The sequence below is a fragment of the Microtus oregoni genome, unplaced genomic scaffold (genome assembly GCF_018167655.1).
Source record: "Microtus oregoni isolate MIOR12 unplaced genomic scaffold, Mior012 000028F_ref0000031, whole genome shotgun sequence".
In the NCBI taxonomy this organism is placed as follows: Eukaryota; Metazoa; Chordata; class Mammalia; order Rodentia; family Cricetidae; genus Microtus; species Microtus oregoni.
In genome coordinates this window covers 20443362-20461576 of record NW_024543087.1, presented here as the reverse complement: position 1 = coordinate 20461576, position 18215 = coordinate 20443362, and the positions used below count along the sequence as shown (strand labels likewise).

At 50.6% G+C, this 18215-nt stretch overlaps 1 protein-coding gene across 4 annotated transcripts in view; it reads right to left on the bottom strand.

Moving 5' to 3' along the window:
- Positions 1–18215, bottom strand: part of Tmem108 (transmembrane protein 108) — a 290333-nt gene that overhangs the window by 7737 nt on the left and 264381 nt on the right. For all 4 annotated transcript variants that reach the window (XM_041676741.1, XM_041676742.1, XM_041676743.1 and 1 more), the window contains one exon: positions 7078–8475. In XM_041676741.1, the coding sequence (XP_041532675.1) occupies positions 7078–8475 (1398 nt within the window). The remainder of the gene's footprint in view (positions 1–7077; positions 8476–18215) is intronic.

Here is an 18215-nt window from a genome sequence, read left to right as displayed (position 1 = left end):
CGGAAGTTTCTGGTCTTTAACACCTGGGCTCACCCTGCTGAGGGGACAGCAGCACAGCTCTTCTCAGGTTGCCCTCACGCCGTGTGACATGTGACCCCTGGCTGTTCAGTATCTGAGACAAGAGTCCTGGAGGAAGGCGTGTGCATGGGCTCTGTTGATGAACCAGGTGCAAACAGTGGCTTTGGTACGGTCCAAAGGAGCATCTGAGGTTGAAGAGGTGGGGTGCCTTGTCCAGACTCACACAGCAGAATGGTGGTATATCATGGGGGGGGCAACTACGGAGGGGGTAAGTGTGTACTGCCTAGGTTCACCAGCACCAGAACCTTCCACAGCGAAGGGGAAGAGTCAGGGCTGTATGTACTTGACCGACATCCTGAAGGTGCCCGGCACCTCAGTGTCTGGGAATGGGGGCTCAGGCTGCTCTGTTCAGAGGCCAGCACCAGGGGGCAGCAGAGGGCCAGCTCCCTCGGAAAGTCCAGGGGTTTGAGCGATGTAGCCCTGAGCACACTGTCAGGATGCAGGGCAGCTGCAGAAGCTGGCGCATATGTGAGCTGAGATCTCAGAGCCCAGGCTCCAGCCCTAGGGGCTCCCTGGAACATTCTGACACTTTCCTCCCCACCACTGGCCCTCTGGAGATCATCTCTAAACAAGGTCAGGAGGCAGCTTCCATTTCCATTTTGTCACATCTGCTTTGGACAGAAGGACTTCCTTCCTATTTGCTAGGCCGGCCTCTAAAGTGTCTTGAGAAGCCCTGGCACATGGAGGGGACTTCTGAATGGGATCATGGGGACTCAGACACTGGCTGGCATCAGATTGTTCGAGTTTTGTGGATCTGTCTTTCCCCTGAATCCTTCTGAAGCCCTTTCTTCACTGCTTGAAGGAAGGGGCAGAGGCACTGCAAAGCCCAATGTGGAAACAGCACAGTTAGGCCACCTTTTCATTCTGCTGGGAGACACCATGGTCTGAAGAACACAGCTGGCTGTCACGGGGCCCTTTCCTCCCTTTTTGTTACCTTTATCCCCTCATAGCCCAGTCTCTGCCTCTTGAAACATCAAGAAGGAAGCAGTCAGGGCAATTCACGCTAGTAAAGCCAACTCCCTACAGAAATAGGAACATTCAGAAGCGAGGACAGAGGTTTTCTCAGCTCTGTAGAACCTGGAGCCCCCCGGGAAGTGGGGAGCTGGCAGGGACAAACAGCCACTTTTCTCTTGCTGGCCTATGAGGACATCTGACATCACATCACACACTTCAGTGCCAAAGTCTGCAAACGGGTGACAATGTCCTCAAAAGCCACGTCTCTGTGGAAGGGGGGCATCTGTGCCTTGGACCCACAGGCAAGCGAGCAATATCAAAGTGGCAGAGACGGCCTTTGAGACTCCCAGTCCTGGGGCGAGAGGGATGTGGGATTTAGAACCCTGACATTAACACAATGCTCACAAACCTGAGTAAGTCATTCGACCTCTTGCTCTCTGTTCAGTCCACATGCACCTCCTGCATGCAGCAGAATTCTGCCCAGTATCTGGTGATTTTTTTCCCCCTCTGTTATTCTTAGTCTGAAAAGCAGGGAGTCGAAATCCAGAGAGATGAACTTCCCAAGGCCATGCTGCCGAGCTGGCTGAGCATGCTCACTGCTGTTATGGAGTATCACTTGAAGGTTGTTACATTTGTTTATGTATTTTTTTTTAACTCTGTGAAGCTGTGTTACTTTGCTTGCCTAAAACACCTGATTGTTTAATAAAGAGGTGAAAGGCCAATAGCCAGGCAGGAGAGAAAAATAAGTGGGACTGGCAGGCAGAGAGAGAAAAAAAATGAGAAATCTGGGAAGAGGAGATCAAGGAGCAAGAAAAGGAGAGGAGGACACCAGGGGCCAGCCACCCAGCTACACAGCCAGCCACAGAGTCAGAAGGAAAGAAAGGTATATAGAATGGAGAAGGATGAAAGCCCAGAGGCAAAAGGTAGACGGGATAATTTAAGAAAAGCCAGCAAGAAATAAGCCAAGTTAAGACTGGGCGTTTATAAGTAATAATAAGCTTCCTCTGTGTATTTATTTGGGAGCTGGGTGGTGGGCCCCCTCAAAGAGTAAAGAGTAGAAATAACCAACTACACATTGCTGTGTCTAGGATGCCAGACTGCAGCTGCCTCTGAAGCCTGTCTGTGCAAAGTGTAGCAATCCTGTCTGTGGGAGGTGTGGTGGCCTCTGTTTCTCAGGAACCTTCTACAGGAGAGCTGTAGACAGAATGCGCTGGGCTCCAGGAGTCAGGGGCAAGGCTAATACTCTAGCTCTGCTTGGAACTTCTAGGTCAGTGGTCTAGCCTTTTTTATACAAGAGAGGAAAGTACAGCTGGGACTTCAGTAGTCTAATACGCACTCGGCACTATGGAGTTTACAGGCCTCTTCAACCCACGCCATCAGGGAAGAGTAACTGAAGGCCCCTGAAGTTAACGTTGACCGAGACCACACACCTTGAACCCGGTTTTGGTAAACTTCAAGTAGATGCTTATTGTCTGTCTACTATACACTAGAGAAACACACAGTGTGGCCTTAGAAGTCCTTTGTAAGCTAGGCAGTGAACACAGGGTGTGAGCCATGTATCCATTTAGCCAAAGAACCAACCGCTTCATGTCTCCAAAAGCGACAGACACAAAGACTCTACAGGGAATGAGTGGGGCTCCTCTGTCCTGCCGTTCTGGAACAGCCCTGAGAGTGAAGCAAGCTCTCTTGGCTTCCCCAGGAACATTCTGGGACAGGAAGAAGAGTCACTGGTATAAAGTTTGAGCCCTGGGTACTGGGTTCACGTGACAGGACCTTGTGGGTGATAAGCCATGGTAATCCAAGCCCACAGGTGCCCCAGGAGACCCATCCTTTTCCAATACCTGCTGAATTGCCAGATGCTGGGCCTGTTGGAACATGCACTGTAAATCCCCAGGAGGCGAAAAACAGCCACCCCTCCACACTGCCATTTCTTGAGCATCTTCCCCACCAGACTCTTAAGTGCATGCATGGTCCAGATTTTCATGGGGCCTGGAGGTGGCATTACAAGTGTGGAAAAGCCCTGCCCACATTCTACTGCCCCTCCAGATTCACCAACATCCCTGTGTCTAGGCCATGATTCCCAGATACCTACATCATGACTGACTATGGCAGGGGTACAGAGCATGCTCAGTCCCTTAGGGTCCCTCTACAGCTCCAGGCCTCCCATTGGCCCAGGAGAAACACTCTCAGATGGACCAGCCTCATTATTTCCCATGGCATGAGGCCTGTATTGCTGCATATGGTTTGTCTTGCTTGCTCTAGCTCTTCCTGGGTGTTTTATAGTTGTACTGCCTTGCAAGCCTGATTCCATCTTGGTGCCTCCCTCTTAGAGGGACCTGAACGAATGCAGCAGACACCTCCTTCGACCTACGTTCTGGTGCTTTCTCTTCTCTTGGATAAGTAAGTCCACAGCAAAGAGAGGTAAGAGCTGGGTGTGTGGGCAGGTGTGTTTGATTCCACAAGCCATTTTTAGGGCTGCAGGGCACTCCATAAAGTACTTGCGTGGCTGCAGACGGGGCCTGGGATGGGTTTCAGCTCCTGTGCCCTGGATATAAGCCCATAAGCCCAAGGAAACTTGTGGCTTAGTGTCTGGCTCCTTATCCTGACATGTGGGAACTGGGTGTTTAGAAGTCTAGCAGGGGACACTACCTTGAAGCCCAGAGGTAGCTATTTTATCTTGACAGGGTTATGGGCAGGATGGCAATCCATGGACAACCCTGCCTTGCTGTAGCCACCTCTGTACCTTCTCCCATTGGTCCACCATCAAAAGGAGACCAGGAACCCAGCCACACTTCCTTTGGGTCAGTCTTCTCTGCTGCTTGGTAAGAATCAATTTAACCCAAGTTTTCTTAAACGGTAATGACAAAGCCATTAGGTTCTGCAAGTAAACATTCTCTCTCTCTCTCTCTCTCACACACACACACACTGCACATATAGGTATATGGCTGAGTATTGTTAACATTCATTGAGCAACAAACACAGCAAAGAATCATGGTCCCTATAACATGTCACCCTTGGGATATTACACAAATGGCCCAGAGTCTAGAAGAAGCCCTGTTTGGGGGCAAGGTGCATTGCTAAGGTCAGGAAGCGGCTCTCCTTGGCCCTGTCAGGTTGAACTTGGATTGGTGATGCAGCATGCCTGCAGTGTCCCTGACTTCTTTAGCTAATCCTCCCCAAAGCTCCAGCCTTCTCGTGAGGGTGGCTGGGAGACAGGCCAGGAAGCTCAGCGGAGCCTCCAGAGGGTTCTGTGACAGCTCAGAGCACCTACTGGTGAGCAGTGACGGATGGCAGGCCAGAGGCTGCCGACAGGAGGCTGCGTGTTCTATGCATCCTCATGGTGGCAGCAGAGACCTGCGTAGCAGCCACAGGGCTCCTGGCCCTGGTTCGCAGTGGCCTGGAGCCAATCAATTTCAGGTCTCAGCACATCTGAAACAGAGTTGGCAGAGAGTGTCTGGCAGGGCTCAGGAGACAAAGCACTTCTCAACCCTGGCACACGGGTGCCCTTCCAGCCACTGGGAGGGCTTGTGATGGGGAAGGCGGGTGAGTTGCTGACCCTGCATCCATGTGCAGGCTCAGAATTCGCTCTTCTCATCACTGACTTCCACTAGAACCAGGGGAAATCACCCTAAGACAAACAAGCATGGGGTGGAGAAAGCACAGCTACGGTCAAGTCCCCACTGCTCCGCACAACCTGGCTTGTCTCCTAGCCCCTTCGCTAGAGGCGATAAAGTCTACATTCACACTTTGATACCAGCCAGATTGCCGGGAATACTTGACAGTCTGGCAAGGGATGGGATCCACTGTGGGGTACAAAGACAGTAGGGAAGGTTGGAACCATGGGTCTTGAGGAGGAGCTCAGCTTGTGTGGTCCCTAGATAGGTAGGGCAGGACTATGGAAACATCCCAGACAGGTATTTCTGTGAGCAGCACCTAGGGCTCTGAGACTGGACAGGTACTCTAAATATTCCCTGGTTCTGGTCAAGGATTGCCCATAGGACACAGGGTTGATGTAGAGGTGGCCAGGACCCAGGTAGGAGTGAGGGACTGACTCCCTGCGCAAATGCAGAAACGCCAAGAAAGTAGGCCCTGCTGTCTTTCACAATCAGGAGGCTAAGAAAGTCCAGCATGAGCAAAATCAGCTCTTAGAAAGGGTGTCCTACCCCCGCCCCCCAGAACCTGAAGGCTGCTCTTGTAGCTCTGAATTCTCCTTGAGATGCAGTTTGAGGCTGTGTCTCTGTTCCTGCCTTGGTTGACATCAGTTTACCAACTCAAGGATGGAGTGTCGGTGATGACTAAAGCCTTCTGCCACCTCGGCGCTGTGTGTACTTGTTTGTGTAGACAGCATAGGGATAGAATAAAAAATACCCGGAGCTCTGACTGTAAACTAGAGCATCCAGCACACTGGGAGATTATTAATGTGAGAAGTAATTGCTTTTCTATTATCTGCTTATCAATAGTGCTATCTTTTCTCCATCTCATCCCTCTTTTAAAAACGGGTAAGAACAGCTTAAACATTACATGTGTTCCCACCACAGACAATAGAGCTGCCCCCATGGAGCACGAGACATCGCCAGCTTTACATGTTCCCATGTGCAGGGTCCTGGAGCAGGAGTGCCTTTCCAGACCTGACACGAGGGTTTTCAGCAAAGCTGGGAGAAAAGGAGCTTCAGTGAATTGACAAGTGTTCGGAATCTGGCCACGGTAAGGGCCTAAGCGTTCTGTGTTGGCCCGTGACGTGAGGGAAGGGTGGCATTCTGGCTTCACAGCTTCCCTGTGGGAAGCCTCAGGGCTTCATTTAAGACCGAGGTTAGTTCATAGGGTGATCGAAGCCTGATTAGCCAACAGGCTCTGTTAGTGTGGCTGAAGTGGTCCCCGCTGACTTTCTTGGTATGCTTGAGCATGTATGGAAAGCTGCACTTCTAGGGGACCAGGGATAAGGTGGTGACCATTCAGAGGTGGCAGATACAGCAGGTTTGGGCAAGGCAGTTCTATGAAGGAGACCCTGAGGGTCACGGATGAGGAGCTTGGGCCAAGAATTCTGTTCCCCAAAAGCCAGACACCCCAATTCCTCTGGGATTGGGGTGAACACCACTTAGGGACTACAGGGTAAAAATGAGAAGGCAGACTTAAGGCTCTCAAGAGAGCTGGGCAGAAAATGATAAGTCAGAGAACAGGCTGTCTGGGGGACTGAGGAGCACGCGGTGTGAGGTAGGGTAGGGTCAAGTCCTGTGAAGATCCTCTGAGGACAGAGCGTGACATAGAAAGTCATAAAGGAGGCCTTAAGGTTCTGAGAGACCCTGTATAGTGGGTTCTTGAACATCTCCTGACGCCTCCCTCTCAGAGGGACAGGATGCTGCAAAGAGATGCTGGTTGTCATGGAGCAGAGAACTATAAGGTCCAGAGGACACAGAGTGCACATGACTATGAAGGGTAAAGCAGGCTGGGTAGTGTAGGAATGGAGAAGAGCTAAAATCTGCGGAACTCCGAGGCCTTAATTCAGCCCATGCGTTGAGAACTGTGCGTTGGCCAAGGCTGATGGGATTTCCCAGCACATGGAAGCTTTGTCTCAGGGGAAGTGGGAGAGAGGTGGAGGGGAGAGGAAAGACAAGGTGGAGAAGTGGGGAACGACAGTGATGACTTTTCCACCTGTAGCCCGTGGCCAATTATCACCCATGGTACCCAGTTTCTTGACACAGGGGGTACTCAACAGAACTCTAGGCAGGAAGGACCGATGCTTCAAGCAAGGGCTGCAGCCCTGCCACCCACTCCCTAACACCTGGATCCTAGGCCAGCCAAGTCTCTTAGATAGCCTGGTGTTTCTATAACACATGTGGCTAACCAGCTCTGGGAATTGGGGCTTTATGAGCTAGGGCCGGGACCAGGAGGGATGGGTGGGCCATGATTCTTCCCGTGCTGTCTCATTTGCTGGGAATCTGGACTTTTCTGCAGTTCACTCCGTGGGGCTACCCAACTCAAAGGGCAAGAGGATCTGGGGGATGGGAAAGCTGACAGAAAGAGGAGGGAAGAGAGCTGGGTACTTACAGCAGGAAGAGATGGGCACACTGATGGCCAGGATGACCCAGGCAATATCCATCTTGCTCAAGCAGATGGTGGCTCTGTGCTGGGGCTTGTCCCCTTCAGCCACGTGGGAGATGTTGCCCACTGTTCCTGGCTTCCAGGTCCCAGCAGGGACCAGGCGGTTGAGGAAGTTGCCTGTGGCTGTGGACAGCACTGTGGAAAGGGGTCTCGGTCCCCTGTCGGTTGTTGTGGGGGAGGCCTCGTCCTTCTCCTCAACTGGAGAAACAGTGCTTTCTGAGACCCCAGAGGGCCAGGTTGGGGCCTGAGGGGTTACTGATGCTCCCTGAGGGATGCCCTGGGAAGGGACTGAGACACTGGCATCAAAGGCAGCCTGGGTGGGCCCCGTGGCAGCCGTGAAGACCCCAGAGCTGGCAGACAGGGGTCTGTCAGTGTCAGGGGTGACAGCAAGCCAAGAGTCACTGTGGCTAGGGCTGTCCTGCACGTCACCATGAGGGCGCTGAGAAGGCACTGGGGCAGGCTGTGTACTGGCAGGGACACCTGAGGCTGCTGTGGCATCCGGTTCCCCTGCTGGGCTGGTAGATGTGGGGCCACTCCCCTGGTTGGCTCTGATAAGGCCTGGCTTGTCCTTCACAGGTACCAGGGTCGTGGGAGGAACCCACAAGGTGCTTCTGGGTGCTGTGGCTGGAGACACGGTCTGGGGCTGCGGTGAAGAGGAGTAGCCCCAGAGTGGGGTCCTGGTGGTAAGAGCAGAGGGCTCTGGCCCCACGGACCCCGAAAAGTTACCCTTGTAGATCTGGAAAATTTTCCCCAGAGGACGCTTCTGCCCCAGGTGTGTTGAACTCTGATTTCGTCCCCTCTGGCCTTCCTTCCTTGCTGAGTGGCCACTGGGTACAGGTAGGATAGGACGAGATGAACCACCAGCCCCCTTCCTGGAAGAGCCTGGGGGTCTGGGGGGCCTACGAGTGGTGGCCCGTGGGGACACTGTGGGGCGGTTGGTGGCTCCTGCTGGCTTTGTTGGCAGGATGGTGGGGGCAGCATCCCCTGGGGGGCGGCCCTCTGAGTGGGAGGATGTGGTTGCCATGGCAGCTGGAGGGGAACCTGTGGGCAGAGGGCTTTCAGGATGGGGGACAGCAGCTGTCACAACAGTGGATGTGGTGTCTGTAGGAGGCTGCCTTTCTGGATGAGATGCGGTTGTTTCCATAGTAGCTGCAGCCTGCGAGGTGCGTCCATCAGGTTTGGGGTTCAGTGTCACCACGGAGGAGAGTCTGGTAGAGCTGCGAGGGGCTGTCACCATGGTGCCTGGGGGGCTGCCTGAGGGAAGGGTCTGCAAAGATTCCCTGGGAGATGGTTCCTGGACGGCGAGTACCAGTGCTTTGGTCAGTGCCAAGGTCAGGAGAAAGCCTGGAGGGGGAGAGAGAGAGAGGAGAGCGGTGAGGAACAAAGGTGTTACTCACAGCCAGGCCATCCTCACTGAGGACTCTGAGGAAGCCCTGGGGATGCAGGAAGGCTATCTGGAGCATTCCTCAGGCCACACGGGCACCCTGGCACTCTGAGCCATAAGAATTGCATGTACAGCCGGGGAACATCTCCACAGAGGAAGGGAGGAAGGATGTTACTTGTCACAAAAGACAGCAGCACCAGGTGATCCTGAGGCAACCAGACCATCCAATCCCACCCTTTCTCTAATTCCCACCAGCCCTCTGCCTCAGTACACTGTCTTGGAAGGGGAGGGGGAGCCTGGGAGGCTTGTCACTTCTATGCCACCCGCCAGCCAGAGCTGGGGAGTAGTCAAGGCCAGCCTGAACCCTGAGCCACTCAGAGACAACTAGGGGAAGGCTTGGGTGGGAGAGCTTACCAACTCCTATTCCTTTTCTTGAACAAGAACACAGTGCCAATGTCAGCCCCCTGCTCATTCAGATTTGCTTACTCCACACTTCCCTTCCTGGCACTCTAGAGTACAAACAGGGCAGACCCTCAAGTAAAGCAATGATGCCCTGGTGCCATAGGGGCAGGATGGGTAGAAGAGGGCATGGGTCCAGAGAAGGGCAATCAGCTAGCTTCTCTAACACCATAGTAGAGTCTGGGATGGAAATGCTGAAGAAAGACCATTGGCTACTGGGGGTTTGTTGTCAAGTGCTTTTCCCGTGGTTCCTCCTGTAGCTGAACTTGAAGTCCACATTGGTACTGCTTGGCCTTTCTGAGTAGAGGAGCCCTTTAAACAATACAAAGAGGGCTGGTGTAATGATGGATGCCAAAGTTTATTGAGAAAATTTAAAAGCATCAAATTCCGTGAGTTTGAAAGCCTTCCTAAATATAAATGTTTATAAAATCGCAGCACCTCCGGGCAGTGCTGGTGCACGCCTTTAATCCCAGCATTCAGGAGGCAGAGGCAGGTGGATCTCTGTGAGTTTGAGGCCAGCCTAGTCTATAGACCGAGTTCTAGGATAGGCTCCAAAGCTACACAGAGAAACCATTCTCTCTTGAAACCCTCATCCTGTCCCCCCAAAAAATCACAGCACCATGTGCCAGTAACCCTATGGGATCATTGAGATCATGGGCTGTTGTAGCACACAGGTTAGGGAGAGCTGGTCTCTGTTGCTGATGGGTGGCGGGACACTTTGAAAAAGCCTGATTCTGACTTCTTAACGCCCTTTGTCATTCTTGGACTTCTTTTCAACCCCATCTAGACCCCAGAAAGAAGTTAGAGATCTGACAACTCTGTCAGAGCCTTTCTGCATATCGCCATGCTCCAGAAGGGTAAGTGCTCACACTGGTGTTATGGGCAGGAAAGCAGCTAGCGGTGCGAGGCAGGGATTCATGGGAGTTTGGTGGAGATGGCAGGCTTTGGCTAGCCTCAAGGAAGCAGAGAGGGAGGAACCCCAGTGTGCCTGGAGCACCACGCAGTGTGTGGTGGGTTTTGGAATAACCCTTGGACCTAATATTCACAGCTAAGCCGGTACTGGGGAGGTTGGCTGGCCTCGTCTTTAACAGAGGCAACAGCCCCTACTGTCTCCAGGGCCAGTGGCCACCCTAAGCAAGCCAGTTTCCTACACTTTCATTCACAAGTCAGCCCACACACTTGCAGTATATTCTGCTCATTCAAGTCAGTCCTGTAACCACGCTAACTTTCACCCTAGCAACCGCAACCACGCTAACGTTCAACCTAGCAACTGCTTGACAGGGTGGGAAATGAAGGCCCAGGGAGGCAAGAAAACATGTGTGAAGTCACACAGTCTCAGAAGCATGTGGAACCAGGGCTGTCTCTAAAGCATATGCTTTTCCTAGTTAACTGCCACCAGCGATGCAGGGGGAGGCAGAGGCCCATCAGCTGTACGCACGGCAGAAGCAATATGCTGCATTGCTCCGATCTGTTCAGGGCTATTATCCCAGCCCCATAAACTTACACCTTGTAGCCTGCCACCATGGGGGGTGGTCACTGGTCGAGGCAACCTTTGATGTGTGAGGAGCACTTTGCTACAAGTTGGTCTCATGACCATTCAGAGCTGAACTCTATTCTTCCTCTCCTCTCAAATGCCAGAATCTCAGAATGTGACTATTTGGAGAGAGGCATTCAAAAGGGAGATTCAAATGAACAGAGGCCAATAGAATGAACCTTAACCGAATTTGACTGCTACCCTTCTAAGAAGAGATGGGTCTCCAGGGTGATACCAGGGGCATAGGCGGATCCTCTTCTGAGGGCAGAGCAGCCAGGAGGAGGCTGTCAGTCATACAAGGAGAGGTTCTCACCTCTGCTGCCACAAGAATCCAACCCTGGTACCGCTTTGATCTTGAAATCCCAGACTTCAGAAGTTTTAGGGAAATAAGTTTCTTGTGTAAGCCATTCAGAGAGTGCTATTTTGTTAAAGCAGCCAAGTACCAACATTTTGTACTAGAACCCTTCTGAAAGGGAGGAGATGGAGAGGAAGGGCATGTGGGTAAGTGGTTTACACTGGGAGATGATGTGAGGGTCAGCCAAGGGGGCTGAAATGGTTGAAACAGGGAAACCTGACCCAAGAGAAGCTGTGAGCTGATGGAAGTGCCCCAATCTTCCTGGGAGCACCCCATATCATGCGCCTGAAGGAGACTCCCCCAGACTCTCACCCCTACTTCTTGGGTGCTCATCCTATCCTCCATACCCTTTGGGTATCACAAGACTGAGTTAGGGAGGTCTTCAGTCCAGGGACTGGCAGGCCATAACTATGTCCATTTGGTGGCTGCTGCTGTTGCTGAACATTAAGTCCCTCGAGGACCGCTGAGCTGGAGCACAGAATGTATCTGGTAGTCACAGCCCTAGAGCCAAGGACATAATATTGTTTTGGCTTCAGAGTCAACAGCACAGAGTTTGGGAAGAGGCACAAGCTAACCCCAGGGACAAGCACACAGTGGGAAGGAGAGCTACCTGGCTTCCAGGAGAATGTTAGCAGATATCTAGAACTAGGCTTATGTTTCCCTGGGGTTTAAAATGGCTAGAGCAAGAAATTCCGCCGATTTCCCCACCAGGAGCCTACAGGTCAGATCACCCCAGCCAGACCCCTTGACTGGAGTTCCTGTAGAATCTAGTTGACTGTCCTGACTGCCGCTGCTCTTTGGGTACCAGGCTCCCCAGACATTTACTTCCTCCATCATGAATTTATACTTCAATCTTTGCTGCTACACATGCATAAATTTATTTCTGGGTGCCCTGGGGCTTTGGGCTTTGGTTAACATAATGAGGGGCCCTAGAGGTCACCTACACCAACCTCTTCACTGTACAGAGAGGTGACCCAGAGGTGTGGCGCGTGCAACAGCACTTGGCTGGTTGGGGAGTGTGCTCTGAATTGAAACATGCCCTGGGACTCAAAAGACTCTGGGAGCTCCTGACGCTTAGAAAACTCCCATGGCACTTCCCCTGGTTTATGCGAGTAACAGATGCTTGCTAGCAGAGAGGAGACTTTGTTGGAACCTGCTGGGGAGCTTCAGGGACTCTGGGGGTGCGCCTTTCGCCGAGGTGTGGCTTTGAATGACACACGGTCCTGCCCATCGGTTCACCAAGCTAGCTTTGGGGGGGGGAATCATTTCTTTGGCTTGCTACTGTGCCCTGAATGGGGCCACTAGGCATTTGTTTTTGTCTCCCCCGGAAAAGTCACACAACAAGGAGACAGCCTGGATCAGAGCCATTATTTTAAAAATAAAAAATTTCATTTGTATCATAAAATAGCTACAAGGGTTGAACTGTCCAGCTCCTTCAACCTTACTGTCACCTTGGGCATGGAAATGAGACAAGAGCTTACACCCTTTCTCCTTAGCACAAAGGTTAGCAAATGAAGGCTGTGACGTGTACTGTCACGGTGGATGTGCAGGGCCTTCAACCAGGGGCTCTGCTAACACATGCAAATTTTCATTCAAGGCCCTTTGTACGGGTCCACACACTCCCCCCTCCCCACAATCTGGAGTGACTGCCTCTTTACATATCATTTGCATGGATTTGCATAATAGACTCTGGAGCCTCTGATTCCAAATATGTAAGAGTCACTAAAACTAAAATCTAGCCTGACATACTTAAAATGTAGAGCCAAATTTAAAAAACGTGTCAGAGTGAGGATAAGTATGGGGGGATGGGGGACAGTGGGAGCACATAGACTGATGGGTGTCCAGATGTCACAGGAAGGCCGCCTCCTCTCTAGAATTCCCACACACATGTCATCTCCGAGGATGGAGAGGGCATCCTCCTCCTGTGTGCTTGGTTGACTGCCCACAGTCCATATTGGGCACTGGCATCTGCATCTGGCACAGGCGAGGAAGCGTCTGGAAGGGCAAACCTTTGCAGGCGCATCTGGACAGGGGTGCTCTTATTAGCTCCATGCTACAGTCGATAGAGGGAAGCCAGAGGACCTTGTTGGTAGCCACACAGCCGAGGAATGGTGAGCTGGGATTCAGCAAAGCCTGGCTCTAAGGATTACATTTCAACCACCTCCGCTTAACATGCCTTTTCTGTTGTTTTTGTCGTGGCTGAAGATGGACACCCAGAGTCTTAGGCATGTTAAATGAGCTTTATTGCTGAGCTCTCCTTCCCACCTTTAACTCCTGCTTGCCCCCTCCACTCTGCCCTCTACCGTCAAAGGCTATGATTTACCATCTTTGGGAATTCATTTTCTAGGCTGAGTTTTTTTTTTTTCTCTCTCTTACTTGGAAACTGTATGTTTAAAATCTGTATACATTGATAGTTCATACAAGCAGTGTGATTTAATTTCCTTATTTGAAGCATCTTCTTAAGTGGATTCTCCTTACACACCCAGTTGATAAAGCAGGGTATTCCACCCACTGCCTTTTTAATCCTACCTCAGGCAATCAGAGGTGTTGGAGCTATGTCCCATCACTGGCAACTTGGACGGACATACCAGGTGCCTGATGTGGCTAAGTCACGTCTGCAGGTTCTGATAAGTCCTTTTCCTCTAAAAAATGGCAACGCTTTCCTTTTCCGATGAGCCTAGCCGTGCATTTGTGACCACTCTGCCTGTCTAGGTCATTGCAGAGAAGATCTCATAGCTCCTGTATTTCTCTCAGGGACAGTGTTCGTCTTGTATTAGGAGTGTGCGGTGTGACAGGAATTCCTGAGGCCTCAGCCAGGCATCAAATGTGACAGCGAAGAAGCCTGCAGGACAGCCCCACCCTGGGCTACCACTGGATCGTCACCACCAAGGAGACGCTAATGAATGCCACCTAACAGAGTCCAGTCAGCCCTCAGATTTGTGAACAACTACGGCAAAGCACTTTCTTACAGCTTTAAGCCTGTTCACAGGCGTTTTTATTTTTATTTCTTTATCCCTTTGAGACAGGAGCTCGTTAAGTAGCCTGTACTAGCCTTGAACTTGTGATCCTCCTGAGTGCTGGAATGGATGACTGTGTGCTATCACCCCTGGTGGGCATTTTTACTTTTCAAACTAGGACACAGTATAATGGTTTAAAGGGTCTGCCAAAGTCTTGCGTCATTAACTTGCAAAGCCACAGTACTGGGAAGCTAGCCCTAAGAGGAGGCATTTGGGATCAAGGGTACAGCGTTCAGGGGAGTAGTAGTCACGTTTGAGGGAGTGGGTTCCTTTTAGAATGATACATTGGGCGCTCTTTTCCCCTCTTCTCTTGCCCTTCTCATGGATGGAAGAGCATGAGGACCCTCCTGGACACCAGCTCTTGACTTTGGACTTCCAGACTCCAGAATGCTGAGAAAATTGTAAGTTACCCAGCTGGGGAAGCACAGAGTATACTAGGACATTTGCGGATTTACATTCTGCATCTGGTGCCCCTCTTACACAACCAAAGTGTGCCTCTAGAACAGCAGGCCAGGCCCCAGCTGTTTCCTTCGTGGACAATGGCCTACAACCTTGCCTAGAAATGAACTTCCTAATTCCAAAATTTTCTTCTACTCAGAAAGGGTTGTCTGGACCATTGGCATTTAACCCCGTCACCTGATGATAAGGCAAAGACCCCCAAAGTAAAATGACTTTACTTAACCACAGCTACACGGGGGGGGGGGGGGGTGTTAGAAGGGGAAGAACTCAGGCCAGCACACTGCCTGGCTAAATTCCACTGATGCTCCCTGCTCCTAGGGCTCTTTCTCAGTGTGTTTCCAGGACTCTAGTGTGCTCTATTCATTGAATTCCAATGGATCCTTTTATTTTAAAAGCCACATACAAACTCTAGTTCTTTGGAGCACGGTTTTAACTTAGAATTAGGTTTGCATCATTGAGTTCAGGGGGTCCGGGTAACTGCTCTGAAGAGGCGCAATGCAGGTATCTTGACCTTGACTAGGAGCCAGTAGCCCAAATCTTTGGTGCTTCCTGTTCTCTGGGCAGCCATATTCCACAAGCTCCCTCCTATCAAGTCGGGCATGCATTCTTAGGGCTGGAGCTCTGCTCAGTGCTCTGAACTAACTGGGACTGTCACCTGGTGGGTTCCAGAAATGTCCAGAGATCATAGGTTCAACAGCTGGACTGATGGGGTCCGTGACTCACTGGGAACTGCTTCCCCGAGCAGTCTCTAGAACACAGGCAAGCAAGAAAACCATATGAGTCGGGCTTGCGTGCCCTGACACACTTGTGGCCTCTGGCCAATGTGAGTTCATCTTGTGTTGTAGCTCTGGGAGGCTGACAGATAACAGCTTCCTAGTCAAAAATGTATGTGAGCATGCAGGAACATGCGTGTGCTCACAATCACCTACATGTTCATGCCTTCTCATTTCTCCCTACTTCTTCTGACCTCACACACACAGAATGTAGCCCCTTTTCTTGGAACAAGAAACAGACAAGTATGATAAATTTGTAGGTCACATTTCCCCCATCATCTCCAAGTGATCATATGGTTAAACCATTTGTCTAAGATCCAAAGGGTTGCCACATAGCAGTTCAGGATAAAACCTCAGGCTCCTTTGATCCTAGATGCTCAAGAAAGAGATCCTGAAGATGGAGGAATTTCTGATTTAGAAAAGTGTCCTGCATGAGCCGAAGAATGTAAGATAAAGACAACATTGTTACTGAGAATACAACCATTGTTATCAATGACTGTGATTTGAAACCCCATGCTCTTGAATGCAGCAACACACAGGTAACTCCACAGCCTTTTATCTTCAGCCTTTGGTTATCCGCCTTTTATTCTGATTTGCTGGGAAGTGTGTGTGTGTGTGTGTGTGAGTGAACCCTGTACTCTCTGAGCTCATCTCTCTGAATGGAAATAGCCAAGGCTTGATCTACTTCCCATCTGTGCTCTGGCTAAACCACCAGGGTTGGGATGGTGTCAGGTTCAATGTCATAGTCCTCCTATCGAGCTCAACAGCTGAGCTAGAGTAAATATTTGCTGAAGAATGAGACCCTTTGAAATCCCTGTCTGCAATGGAATTTCTCTTTTCCATAAGTGACCACAATGGCACATCTAAACCTGCTCATTCTTCAAAGAGATGTTGGCAAGCCCCTCGAGAGGCGGTCTTTGTTCCCTCTCATTTGGCTGAATGACCTCTGAGGCTAGACATGCAGGGTGTGGTCTTGAGGTACTTACTCTTAGAAGCCAGTGAGCAGGATGTCTGGAAACCTGAGCAGCTCAGAAAAGGGATAACGTGGAAGGGAACTGAGGCAGAACCCTGGCCTTCAGGTCTAGCGAACTTCTAGCTACCAGCCAGCATTATACACTGATCAATAGGGAAGTGGATGTCACCGCCGTAGCCAAATCACCCAGCTAAATCTTTGGCAGAGACAAATGACCCCCTTTTCAAACTCCAGTTTTATGAATGGAATGAGGAATAACTATAGCATCAGTCCTATGTTTAAGAATGTTGCTAGGGGCAACAGTGAGTGAACTAACATCCCCATGTGGTGTGGTATTCAGTGATCATCCTGGGTTTCAACACGGGGTGGGGGTGGAGAAACAGGCATTAAAGGTCTTCCTTCTGCCTGCCTCTTTCTAAAGCATGATGATTTCTGTGATAGATACAGGTTCCTCCCACCCCCAAAGAAGAAGAAAACACAGTACAGTGTCACAAAGCTATCACACAGGACAGAATAAAGCTGGAGGAGACTGGACCCTGCAGACTGAAGGTGTGGTACTCCCTCCTGTTCTAGAAGGGAGTAAAATCAGCTGAGGGAGCATGTTCTGAGCGAAGGGGTCCCTTGAAGACTTTCCAGACAGAGTCAGAGGTAGATGGATGAAGAGGTCAAGGCAGCCTTTAATAAGATTACAGGATCATCAATATTCAGGAGACATCTTGTTGACATCAGAGGAGAGAAAACAAGTGCTGAGAGCCTGTGGCTCTGCCCAGTTAACAAAAGGGAGGCCAGGTGGAGTCAGGGGAAGGTTAGAGGAAGCTGTCAGAGTTCCAGTGAAACAGGAAAAGCCCTGGGGACTCAGTGTGCAACATGTGACCACGGCAAATGACAGTATTGTACATTTCAAAATAACCAAAAGAAAAGGTTCAAATCCCGGATGTGCTGGTGCACACCTTTAATCCCAGCACTTGGGAGGCTCAGGCAGGTTGCACCGTTGAGGCCACCAGGTTCCATAGGGAAACTGTCTCAAAACTAAAGTATAAATCTCCAAGTCAGTCAAAAACAAAGTAAGACAGCCAGGCGTGGCACAAGCCTTTAACCCCAGTACTGCTAGGCAGTGGCTGGTGGATTTCTGAGTTCAAGGCCAGCCTGCTTTACAGAGTAAGTTCCAGGACAACCAGGGCTACACAGAGAAATCCTATCTCAATCCCCACCCCCAAAGTAAGACTTTTGAGAAAATGTCCCATGTCTTACAGAGTAGAGCAAGAGGGTTTCAGCCAGGAGATCAAAGTCAACACTGGTTGATATGGGGGGGGGGTCTTCTGTTTTGTGTTGATTTCATTGGTCAATAAAGAAACTGCCTTCACCATTTGATAGGACAGCCATTAGGTGGGTGGAGTAAACAGAACAGAATGCTGGGAGGAAGAAGGCAGTGAGACAGACGTGATGAAGCTCCGACCCAAGATGGATGTAGGCTAGAATCTTCCTGATAAGCCAACACCTTGTGGTGCTACACAGATTATTAGAAATGGGTTAATCAAGATGTGAGAGTTAGCCAATAACAGGCTAGAACTAACGGGCCAGGCAGTGTTTAAAAGAATACAATTTGTGTGTTGTTATTTCGGGGTGTAAGGCTAACCATGCAGGAGCCAGGCAGGACGAAAAGCAGGCCTGCTCACCTCACTACAACTGGTTATGCTAGAATCATGACAATTTACACATAGTTATTAAAATCGGCACCTTGCCTTCTCAGTTTGTTCCCTTAAACCTATAATCCCAGTGTGGTTACAAAAACAAAACAAAAACACCAGAAAAGTCCCAAGTTGAGGAACACTTTACCAATGCCTGGCCTATACTCCTTGGAACTGTCAGGGTGGGGCCAGTGGGATGGCTCAGTGGGTAAAAGTGCCACACAGCCTGGTGACCTGAACTCCGTTCCTGGAACCCACAGAAAGGTGGAAGGAGAGAACCAACTCCAACTCCATAAAAGTTGTCTTCTGATATCCACACACGTGCCTCACACATACACACACAGTTAAAAACTATCATGTCTGTGTGGAGCCTAAGAATCATGAAGATTAAATATAGTTGTGGGTTCCTGGAATGGAAAAAGAATACTAGGCAGAATCGAGG